This window comes from Erythrolamprus reginae, chromosome 4 (genome assembly GCF_031021105.1).
Source record: "Erythrolamprus reginae isolate rEryReg1 chromosome 4, rEryReg1.hap1, whole genome shotgun sequence".
NCBI classification, from domain to species: domain Eukaryota; kingdom Metazoa; phylum Chordata; class Lepidosauria; order Squamata; family Dipsadidae; genus Erythrolamprus; species Erythrolamprus reginae.
Genome location: NC_091953.1, coordinates 93,936,074 through 93,948,175, shown reverse-complemented (window position 1 = coordinate 93,948,175; position 12,102 = coordinate 93,936,074). Strand labels below are relative to the sequence as shown.

Here is a 12,102-nt window from a genome sequence, read left to right as displayed (position 1 = left end):
CAATCAGCAATGGCAGACGAAAGTTTGGTGATGATGTATGATGTCATCGGGTGGGAAAAACCATGGTATAGAAAAAAAAACCACGGAGTATTTTTTAATTAATATTTTTTGAAAAACCGTGGTATAGCCGTTTCGCGAAGTTTGAACCCGCGAAAATCGAGGGATCACTGTACTTCCAATATATGAAAATTAGTTAATATATGTTCTAAATATATCCCCCATTATATGGGAAATGAATGTTGGCCTTGCACTATGGCGAACTAGGATCAAGCAGAATAGGAAGGGACTTTGGAGGATAGGTCACCGAGATCAGTAACTGACATGGCAATTACTTGACCATAACCATGCTATACCTTTAAGGTGCAACCTACAGATATTACAGATGACAGCTGTTACTCTTGTAAGCCTACACAATGCAGTAACAGATAAAAAATAAAGGGTTTGGAAAATAGTAAGTCAATGTTAATTACCACAACTGAGATTCTGAGACCCCATTCTGAATGCTATTGACATGTTACTTAAAATACCTGTAGCCTTAGAAGATTCAAAGTAGCCACGGCCATACATTCTTTCTCCTGTGGAGGTGGCCAGTCAGAACTGCCATCCATTCCTTCTGTAACCTGTCTCAATAGGAGATCCAGCTGTTCAAATGTCATTGAGCAAACATCTACCACAAAGGGGACACGTAAACCAACTGACCATTCTGAACAAGATGACCAGGCAAAGCTCTGCAAGGAAAAGAAAGGAAAAATCAAAACGTATTAGAATTAAATATTCTCTCTGGGATGTAGAACTGCTGAAAGATGCTCCCTTAGTCATCTGTCTTTAAAAGCAATCAATTTTTATATAAATTAACAATAGTTTAGGGCAAAGTACACAATTTAAAAAGTAGGGGCCTTACAATCAGCTTCCCAAAACTAATTAATTAATTAAGTTTATTTCTGCCTGTCAGAATTGAAAGATTATTTGGCTTAAAATACCGTATTTTCCGGCGTATAAGACGACTTTTAAACCCCTGAAAATCTTTTCCAAAGTGGGGGGTCGTCTTATACGCCGGATACTGCGCCCATTCCACAGCCGCGGGCGGGAGGAGGCCGGGAGCAGGATTGAGGGGGGGGAGCGGACCCGCGCTCACTTTTGGCTCCGGGGACTGCGGGTGGCTATGGCGCCGAAAGGAAAAAGAAGTTGCTGAGCGTCCCTTCGTCGTAAACCCGACGGGAGGCGATGCCGCAAGACGCTCGAGCGCTCCCTTGCCTCCCGAACTCCCGCCTGTGAAGAGAAACCAAAGGGGGAAATAAAAAAACAAGGCGTCGGGCGAGCGCCAAACGATTCCGGAGCTCCCTCGCCGGCTTCATCCGACACGCTGCTGTTGCTGCTGTCGCTGCCGCCTGAGGCGGCGGCACCAATCTGGCAGAGAAATCTGGACTCGAATCTGGCGTGGTGGAAAATCTGGAGGCAGGCAAAGATTTTCCATCATGCCAGATTTGAGTGCCCGCCGCCTCAGGCGGCAGCGACAGCAGCAACAGCAGCGCGTCGGTGAAGCGGCGAGGGAGCTCCGGAATCGGTTGGCGCTCGCCCGACGCCTTGTTTTTTTATTTCCCCCTTTGGTTTCTCTTCACAGGCGGGAGTTCGGGAGGCAAGGGACGGGGGCAGGAGGGAGGGAGGGAGGGAAGGGAAACGCAGCCCTTTGCCTCAGCCCGCCGGCTCCACCAACACCCCGTTGCTCGCTCACTCGTTTGTTCGTTTCCTCCCCCCCTTCCTTTCCCTCGCCGCCGCAGCACAGAAGGGGAGCGAAGGCATGTGCGTCAGAAGAGGGCTGCTGGCCGAGCGGGGCTTCCATCAGGACGGGGGCAGGAGGGAGGGAGGGAAGGAAACGCAGCCCTTTGCCTCAGCCCGCCGGCTCCACAACACCCCGTTGCTCGCTCACTCGTTCCTCCCCCCCTTCCTTTCCCTCGCCGCCGCAGCACAGAAGGGGAGCGAAGGCATGTGCGTCAGAAGAGGGGTAGTCTTATACGGCGAGTATATCTCAAATTCTATATTTTAACTAGAAAAGTTAGGGGGTCGTCTTATACACCCAGTCGTCTTATACGCCGGAAAATACGGTATTATAAAATATACTAAGACATCCATAGAAGAAAATAACAAAAATTGAAAACAAAAATAGAAACGTACAACAAATAAATACACAACAAAATATATTAAAACAACTGCTGTGTCAAACAAAGAGATGCAATCAATAAATATTTAGCAATATTTCATAATTTAACTTTCTCTCCTCAACAATCCAATTTACATGTTCTCATAAAACATTAGCGAGTAATAACTCTAATGTTATTTAAGTGAGAAATTATCTATTACTGAAGAATAATCATATTAAGTAGTTCTGATACTAACTGCAATAAAATATACGTGAGATGGAATCAAATGTAATGTTTGCCTAAACTGGAAATGAAATTTAATTTGTGACTAGACTGGAAATCAAATTTAGTTTTTGCCTAAAGTAGTCATCTCCTACTTTCAGCAATATCATTTCCAGCAGTCTATTCAAATGCCAAGTGCAGCCCCTGGTCAATGAGCCACCACTCATTTAAGGGCTGCATATGCACTGACCAGCCGCTCACATAGGCCAGATAATAATAATAATAATAATAATAATAATAATAATAATAATAATAATAATAATGTATTAGATTTGTATGCCGCCCCTCTCCGCAGACTCGGGGCGGCTCACAACAATAATAATAACAATGTGATAATGTAACAAATCTAATATTTAAAAGAAAGCATCTAAAACCCCATCATTTAAAAAAGCCATACAACACAAGCAAGTTCTCCTCTTTCCCCTTCTAGCCCAGCTGCCAACCACAAAGGTTGGGGACTGCTGCTGTAAAGGGAAAACTTACCTGGGCTGGTCCGCAGGCAATACCAACAATGTGTTTTGAGTCCAGTCCTGGAAGAGCAGTTGGCTCTGGTTTAGTAATCCTCAAAGTGTCAAAATGCTGGCACTGATCATTGCTTCCCCAGCTATAGACTTCACTGTCTTCCGTGAGGGCCAAACAGTGAATAGAGCCAGCTACTATGTCTATAACTTTTTCCCTGAAGCAAAATGATGAAAGAAAAATATTGATATATTCATTCTCATTATAATGACAACAATCATTCTCATTATAACTTGAAAAACAAATTAAAATATTTAAACCTGATCTTGAAATCATTTTAGTTATACCCTGTTTCCCCGAAAATAAGTCACCCCCGAAAGTAAGACATAGGAGAGGTTTCGTAGAATTGCCTAATATAAGGCATCCCCCGAAAGTAAGACGTAGGAGACGTATCATTTCGCAGCATTACCAAACAGAACATATACAGTAATACCTCATGATACGAACTTAATTGGTGCAAGGAGGAGGTTCGTAAGACGAAAGGTTCGTAAGACGAAACATTGTTTCCCATAGGAAACAATGTAAAGTCAATTAATCCGTGCAACCAAAAAAAACCCGCAAAAAAATCGCTTTCGGCGACTGCTGGGAAGCCGTGCGGCTGTTTTAAAAGGTGACAGCCGGCCTGGGGGGCTTCCCAGCACCCCCCCCGAACCCGGGTTTGGGGTTTGGGGGGGTGCTGGCAAGCCCCCCAGGCCGGCTGCGACCTTTTAAAACAGCCGCGCCGCTTCCCAGCTGTCTCCTGAAGCCAAACGCGGAAGTTCGGCTTAGCGTTCGGCTTCAGGAGACAGCTGGGAAGCGGCGCGGCTGTTTTAAAAGGTCGCAGCCGGCCTGGGGGGCTTGCCAGCACCCCCCCGAACCGAACCAGGGTTCAGAAAAATTTTGCCTCTTCTTATGAACTTTGTTCGAGTTACGAACCGGCGTTCGGGAGGCTTCTGGGAAGCCCCGCCGTCCGGCTGTCACCTTTTAAAACAGCCGCGCGGGTTCCAGCAGTCTCCGAACGCCGGTTCGTAACTCGAAAAAAGTTCGTAAGAAGAGGCAAAATTTTTCTGAACCCCGGGTTCATATCACGACTTGTTCGTAAGACGAGAGGTTCGTATCTTGAGGTACCACTGTATATCACTGCTGTCCATAAATTGCATCCCAAAACACTGCATCAATCAGATTTAAGACACATCCAGCACGCATCCAACATGCATGGATGTGTTTGGATGCGTTTTTGCTGAAGCAGGATACAGGATACAATTCACTGAAAAAGATAAGACATCCCCTGAAAATAAGACGTAGCACAATCTTTGGGAGCAAAAATTAATATAAGATGCTGTCTTTTTTTCGGGGAAACACGGTATTTCTATTATTCCATTTGGAACAATGGCTGCTAGGCTTCTCTTTTTTGACGTTTGTGGGTCCATGTCTACAAGATGTGGAATGCCCCCTGTAGGTATGATAGTATTAAAAATTGCATCGCCTGATCGAAGGTAACCCACTCCTTTTATTAGTTTAAGGAAATAAATATTCATTTAGGCTTCCCTTCCCCTAAGGTAAACGAAACCCTTCTGTATATCTGAAGTAAAGGTTACTTGCTTATTCAGCTCTTCTGTTGTTCTACCTAAAGCCAAAGTTTAAACTATGCTCACCTACTTATTTAGCATGATCTATCTGTATGCTGTATTAACCTGTTACTCTTTGGGGCAAGTCAATCATTGTAAATGTACATACAAGAATTTTGTTATAAAAAATAAACTGAGTCCAAGAAATTCAGAGCTTCACATCAGAAGCTGCTCATCCCCAGAGATAATATTTTCAACCTGGAGAAAGCATTGTTCTAGAAATAATGTCTCTGTGTCAGTAATTTCTACAGAAGTTAATATCTATGAGGGGTCTTGGTGCTCTTTGAGCTTGTTTTTTTTTTGCAGATATTTCATGACCCAAACTACCTACTGTTCTGTCCTGGCTGAAATCCACAAATCTTTCCCAAGGTTTATATATTCAAAACATGAAAGGCTTTATTTTTTCTTCAGCAGATTCAAAACACACACACATAAATTCTTCTCCATATTAAATGAACAGGCAGGCAAAGCATTGAGGGGGGGGGGGGAATTCTTCTCCCAGCAAAGTTGGGAATTTTACTGCCCCCATAAATTTCCCATCCAAATTAACAGCAAGGCAGGAGCTATAAATTCTATTATTAAGCTGATACCTTACCAGCACTTGAACTAACAGCGGTTTCGCTTCTGTCTCAATTACAAGGTCTTTCATAATGTAGTTTATGCTTTCGTTTCAGGAGACTGACTAAAACACGCCATCAATTCACGGCATACAAAGCTTTCTTTTCCGGTTTCTGCCAGAAGGGATGTTTCTAAAACATAGATCTAATAACTACAGAATTCAAAACCATTTTTCCTGTATTTTCTTCCCTGCATTTTGCTAATCTCTAAATCTAAGATTTACCCACTGACTGTTTGATAGATCTTCACTATCTGATAAGGAATCACTTTCCATGGAAACTTCAGGCCCCTGGGGCTGTTCTAAATCACTGTCTGTCGCTCTCGTCCCCTCTGTCACTTGTTACCTTCTGTAACCCAGGATAAACTAAGGTCTCTATTTCTTCATCTTCAGAATCTGACATTTCCTGAGACTGGCAAGATCATTCACAACAGCTACTGATGATGTAGGTAACATCATCACTATTAGTGAGACTAGCAGTGATGAATCATCAGACTAGTCCTCATGAGGTTACCTAGTGTGGGTAATGAAACATCTACAAGAAAACAAGCAAGTTCAGAGAGCACCAACGACATCTCATTTCAACAGTGAGCTATAAATATTCTCCTTTGTTAATATCTATTCTGCAAACTGGAAGCCAAGGCCATTCCTGACAGAGGCCAACCAGCTGGCGGTCAGAAATAGGACATAAGAAATAGTCCACCTTCCAAAAAGTCTATAAAAATACCACTCATTGTGATATGATAATTGTAATTGTAGTATGATGATCATAATGTCTAATTCTTTTTAAAATCAGTAACCAAAAACTAAACTATGGAAGCTAATTCTGTACTTTTACAGTGCAGAACAGAGGTCTTCAAACTTGGCAACTTTAAGACTTGTGGACTTCCAATTCTCAGAATTCTCCAGCAAGCAATGCTGACTTCACTCACCTTCCAAGCCTTCCAGTAATTTGGGATAACGAACATGTTCTTCGGTTCGTGCCCAAGCCTCTGATTGTCTCCCTTCCCCCATGAGTACACTTGTCCATCTTTTGTTAGAGCAAGTGAGAATTGACTCCCACAGCGTACTTTAACAACGTCCAAGTCTTGAAGTTTTTCAATCAGCTTGGGAGTTTTGCAGCCATCACTGCCTCCTCTTCCCAATTTCCCATAATCTCCATCTCCCCAAGACCATACTTGACCTGGAAAAACAGATCTCAGTAAGGGTAGCATAATAATAGAATAAGTAATATTTGCATTATCTGTCAATGGAACATTGCAAATAAAGCAATATGAAAGTAAATAAAAATAACTGTGAAATGTTAATATTCACAACTGTTTCTGTAAAAAAAGAGCAACTTTCAAGCAACATTTCTACTATTTTTTTACTGCCTGAAAAAATAGTACAGTAATACCTCGTCTTACGAACTTAATTGGTGCGGGGAGGAGGTTTGTAAGGTGAAAAGTTCGTAAGACGAAACATTGTTTCCCATAGGAATCAATGGAAAAGCGATTAATGCGTGCAAGCCCGAAACCGGAAGCCGGCGGCCACCACCGAAGGAGGCTTGAGCCTCCCGATCCCTCCCCGCCCCTTTGCCATGCATGTCATCCTGGGTAAAGCGCTGGGGAGAGGGAGTTAGGAAGGTCTTCCTGCTCCCCTCCTCAGCCAAAGGCGGTCTGCAGCCACCCACGCTGCTTCGGAGGGGGGGAGAAGTTTTCGGTGACGGCAAAGGAGAATCCCGGCGCTTCAGCTTCAGACAAGGCTCCCTTGACAAGATGCCCCCTTCCTTTTCCTCCTCTGGAGCCCGTAGGGACAGCCAAATGTTCCCTTTTTCTCCCCGGACAAAGAAGTGGTGCCCAATTGAAGTAACGATCCGGAGTCCTAATCCGGCCGCTGCTTCTCCTCCCTCTAATCCTGAGCAGCCCCGTCCAGGAGAAACTGCTGAGTCCTCTTCGCCCCTCCTGCCCATCGGAGGAGAGAGAGAAGGAGAAAGAGAGGAAGGAAAAGAGAGGGTGTGTGTGTGTGTGTGTGGGAGAGAGAGAGAAAGAGAGAGAGGCTGACTGCAATGACACCAGAAGCTGTCTGTCTGCTGTGCTGGGCTCGCCCCCTGGACACGCCCGGCGGCTTTGCCTGACAACGAGAGAGCAGCGGAGTGACTGGGGAACACGGGTTTCTTTCTTTATTTCTCCACCCTTCAACCTTCTCCTCAGCTTCCTCCCATATGTGCTTCACGCAGCTTCGCAGCCTCGTGTTTCCCTGGAGGGGTTTGTGTGTGTATGGGGGGGGGGGGGCTTTCCTGTCTTTCCCGGAGCTGTTCGCCCCACTCCGACTGAGCGTGTTTTCGTGGTGTGCTGGGCCCGGCAATGGGGCTGGCCCTCACAAAACCCGGGTGGGGGATTTCTTTATTTCTTTATTTCTTTCTTTCTTTCTTTCTTTCTTTCTTTCTATCTATCATCTCTTTCTTTCTATCTATCTATCTATCTATCTATCTATCTATTTATCCATCCATTATCTCTCTATCTCTCTATCTCTCTCTCAATCTCTCCATCCATCCATCCATCCATCCATTCATCAACCCACCCACCCACCCACCCATCCATTTATCCATCCATTTATCCATCCAGCCAGGCTTGCCTTGAGAAGAAAACTGAAACAGTTGCCAGTCTGGACTCCTGGATATGTAATGAAAATTAGGGGGGGGGGTGGAGACGGGACTTTCACTTAGGCAGCTTCGTCTATCATTGCAAAGGAGAGGCAGCCCGGCTGCCAAAGATCAAGCTGTTTCTATTCCATTCTAAGGCAAGCCTCTGGATCAATGAATGGATGGGTGGGTGGGTGGGTGGATAGATACGGCCAGCTTGCCTCTCCAGCGCTAAAAAGAAAAGTTGCCAGCCAGCGCTGCGAATGACCGAGTCCTGAGCCTCCCGTTCTCTCCTATTCTCTCCCCCACTGCCCCTTCTGCTCCTCCCCAGCGCTTCTCCCGGAACCGCTGGGAAGCCCCCCGGCTGTTTTAAAAAGGTGACAGCCGGGCGGCGGGGCTTCCCAGTGGCCTCCTGAACCCGAACTTTTGCCGAACTTCCGTGTTCGGCGTTGGGGAGGCCACTGGGAAGCCCCGCTGCCCGGCTGTCACCTTTTGAAACAACCAGGGGGCTTCTCGGCGGCCTCCCGAACGCCGAACCCGGAAGTTCGGGTTTGGCTTTCAGGTTCAGGAGGATGCTGGGAAACCCCCGCTGTTTCAAAAAGCGACAGCTGGGCGGCGGGGCTTCTCCGTGGCGGCGGATTCGTAAGAAGAAAAAAGTTCGTAAGAAGAGGCAAAAATTTTCTGAACCCCGGGTTCGTATCTCGGGTTGTTCGTAAGACGAGGGGTTCGTATCATGAGGTACCACTGTACTTCACTTAGAAGTAGCCTAAGGAACTGAAAATGTATCAATATTTTTGTATGTTTATGTACAATTAAATATGTGTCCACAATGCTTCTTGGTGTTACTTTATATCATTTTATGTCCCACTAACTACCAAAAAATTTCAGCTTGGTAGAGAGAAATATTATTTTGTGTACAGCATTCAAATATTTACATAATCTCCCCCTTCCATTTTGAAAGCTACATCAATCCATTGCAATACTTCTAAGAAAATACATTTCTATTCACCATTTGCTAACTTTTAATAGCTAAATCATGGTTTTATTCTTAGGGAGTTAGTATTATATTAACACTTGTTATTCTTTGATTTTTTTTTTAATTAAAAATATTTTAATAAGAATAAAACTATTTTAGAGCAAATAAACACAACATTCAATCCAACACATAAAACCAGTCAAAAGCAGGAAAGACAAAAAAAATGGATTTCCCAGGCTCAATAATGTTGCAGACTATGCTACTCACCATTTTCTGTTACAGCAAGAGTCTGGGCATCACTACTCCCACAGGCTACATCAATCACTTTCAATCCTTTCAGGCCAGTAACCAAAACTGGGAGTGTCTGGTCTTCACTGGAGCCTTCAATATAAAAAAGAAAGTGAGAGAACTTCAAGATTCATAGTAGGAGTAAAAAAATTGGGTTCTGATTGTAATGGCTTAAATCAGTATAGGGATTTCCCATTTAAGTAATGAAACATAGAAGACAATGGTAAGAGCTCCAAAGTAGTTCTAGTCCATTAAAAACACTTCACAATAAACAGATTTATTTTACTTAATGGTGACAGTTACAGCTCTCCTTGTCCCCAAACACATTAAGTGCGGTCTCCAGCATCAACAATCTTCCTCGCTCTTGTTAAAGAGGCTCTGGAAATCCCAGAAGCCATTAACCCCATCAGAAAAGTTGTATTTGACAACAAAGCTATTCACTTTCAGTGATGTTAAAGGGTGGGGGAAATAAATTGCTAATGTCTACACGTTTATCTATTCCATTTGTTAAAGCCACCCATTTAAAAAATGGCGGGGGGAAATCCTGTACCTCTCACATTGCTATTGGCCACACTATCTGCAGCTCTATCAGACAGAACGACAGACGAGGCAAAAACAGAGGGAATTGTTCAGCCCTTTGAGGTAGTCCAGGCAAGAAGCACAAGTGGTGGTACTAATACTACCTTTATTGTTACCTCAAGTCTGAAAAAATCCTTCTGGAATGGAATAGCAAATTGACTGGAAGGAATTTTGGGCACTAAAATAGACAAAAACCCAGAAGGCTTTTTGCTGGGAATATTCCACCAAAAATTAGAAAAATATCAGGTATATTCAGTTATCCATATAACTACGGCGGCTAGGTTAATATATGCCCAACACTGGAATTAAAGAAACAATACCTCAGGAAGAAGAGATTATAGAAAAGATTACAACCTGCACGGAAATGGATAAATTAATGTTTAAAATTAAAAACAAGGAAGAATCTGATTTTTACAAATGTTGGGATACGTTTTACAGGTGGCTAAGGAAAAGGGAAAACAAAGTAATGAATGCACATTTGATTAATAGTTAACTGATAAAGCTATTGCCTGGTAATAGAATTTATTGTTAATATAAAGATATAAGATGACTCATGTGACTTAAAATTAGTATTTTTTCAAAACTGGTGTATATGACTAATAAACAGAGCTATAGTAGAATGTCAATATAGCTGGAACTGTTTTTAGAATATGCTACATTTTCATCCAATTTTTGTTTTTTCTTTTTGTTGTTTTGTATTGTACCCTTTTATGTATTTAAATAAAAGTTAAACTTCTATATATAAAAAAGTCTGAAAATATTTGTCCCCTCCTTTACTTTTACTTTCCAGAAAATCCACGGAGAGACCCTTCTGGAGCACTTATCATGTCCCTTCTGTTTCTGAGATACCTTCTGAATGATAGTTGTCAAAGTCTATGGCTTTTCCCCCTGTCACCTAACATCATTCTCATATACCATTATGGGAACCCGATGAAATCAAAAAGGCTGCCACCTCCTGCTTTAATAAAGAAAATATCAGAAACATACCATGACCTAGTCTGCCATAGTTTCCTCGGCCCCATGTGTACAATTCTCCATCAGCTGTAATTGCAGCACTGTAGGTGCCTCCACATGCAATATGTACAACATGTTTTCCAGCCTGCTTCCCAGAGAGTGCAGAAATCATTTTTGGTTCTTCTAAAGGCCTAGAAGAAGTGAGTGGAACAGGAAAGCACAACTATTAGAATTAACAGAACATAATAACTATAAGCAAATCAAAATCAACATAATATACCAGTGATGGCAAATCTGTGGCACAGATTCCACAGGTAGCACACAAAGCCATATCTGCTGGCACACGAGTCATTGCCCTAGCTCAGCTCCAACGTGCATGTGTGTGCCAGCCGGCTGATTTTTGGCTCATACAGAGGATCTGGAAAGGTGTTTTTGGCTTCCAGAAAGTCTCCAGGGGGATGGGAGATGGCATTTTTACCCTCCCCCGCTCCAGGGAAGCCTTTGGAGCTTGGTGAGGGCGAAACACAAGCCTACCAGGCCCACCAGAAATTGGGAAACAGGTAGTCTATTATTAGGAACAAGCTGTTCAAATGTTGGCTTCCTAGCACGGGACAGTTTTAAGTGATAGCCACATAGACACTTGTAAAGTACATGCTGGTTTGCATTTTTGCATTGAGCAAGGAGTTGACCAATTTGTCTAAATGGACCTTTCCAAATCTATGATGCTATATTTATCAAATCTATGATGCAGGGGCAGATCCGTTACATTTTGCTACCAGTGCACATCCGCACATGCACGCGCGTCCCACCATGCAATTTTATTTCAGCACATGCTCAGGACGATATTACAAGCCGAAACACAGCTGAGGAGTTTCTCATCTGTGCTTCGGACAAAGAATAATTGTCGGCATTAACGTGAGGGTGGACAGGAGGGCTTATTTTGACACGGAGAAGCCATCTACACCCAGGGAAAAATTGCCAAAAATTACATCATTATTGGTGCACAGAACCCACCACTACTATGATGCTATATTTATCAAACAAAAATGTCACCGCTGTGTAAGACAGATTTCCCATACTATTCAACTGTCTGGATGCAGAAATTTATAGCAAGATGGGTCAATGCAAATGTTGCTGTCTTAATTATAGTTGAGTATCCCAAAATATGTTAATGTTCTGCATAAATCAATATTCTTAATACAGTGGTACCTCTACCTAAGAACGTGTCTACTTAAGAATTTTTCTAGATAAGAACCAGGGGTTCAAGATTTTTTTGCCTCTACTTAAGAACCATTTTCTACTTAAGAACCCAAGACCAGAAAAAATTCCTAGGAAATTTGAGAGTGCTTTGAAGGCCCAGCCAGTTTCCTGCCATTCCCCCTGGGTTTCTCTCTGTGGCACAGTATATGGGAGGCAGCCTTGCGCCGGGTGTATGGAAGGAGCATGCTCCTCCTCGCCACCTCAGAGTCCCTCTTTTTTTTAAGCCTTAAAGTTTTGTATTTTTTTGATTCACCTCACCT

The 12,102-nt window shown here is 43.3% G+C and overlaps 1 protein-coding gene across 1 annotated transcript in view; it reads right to left on the bottom strand.

The window, feature by feature from the left end:
• HERC2 (HECT and RLD domain containing E3 ubiquitin protein ligase 2) overlaps positions 1-12,102 on the bottom strand; it is a 143,630-nt gene that overhangs the window by 101,581 nt on the left and 29,947 nt on the right. Inside the window, exons 13-17 of the mRNA XM_070750922.1 lie at positions 10,616-10,773; positions 9,029-9,142; positions 6,095-6,345; positions 2,904-3,096; positions 528-728 (exon numbers count right to left, since the gene is read on the bottom strand). Coding sequence (XP_070607023.1) covers positions 528-728; positions 2,904-3,096; positions 6,095-6,192 — 492 coding nt within the window. The 5' untranslated portion in view covers positions 6,193-6,345; positions 9,029-9,142; positions 10,616-10,773. The remainder of the gene's footprint in view (positions 1-527; positions 729-2,903; positions 3,097-6,094; positions 6,346-9,028; positions 9,143-10,615; positions 10,774-12,102) is intronic.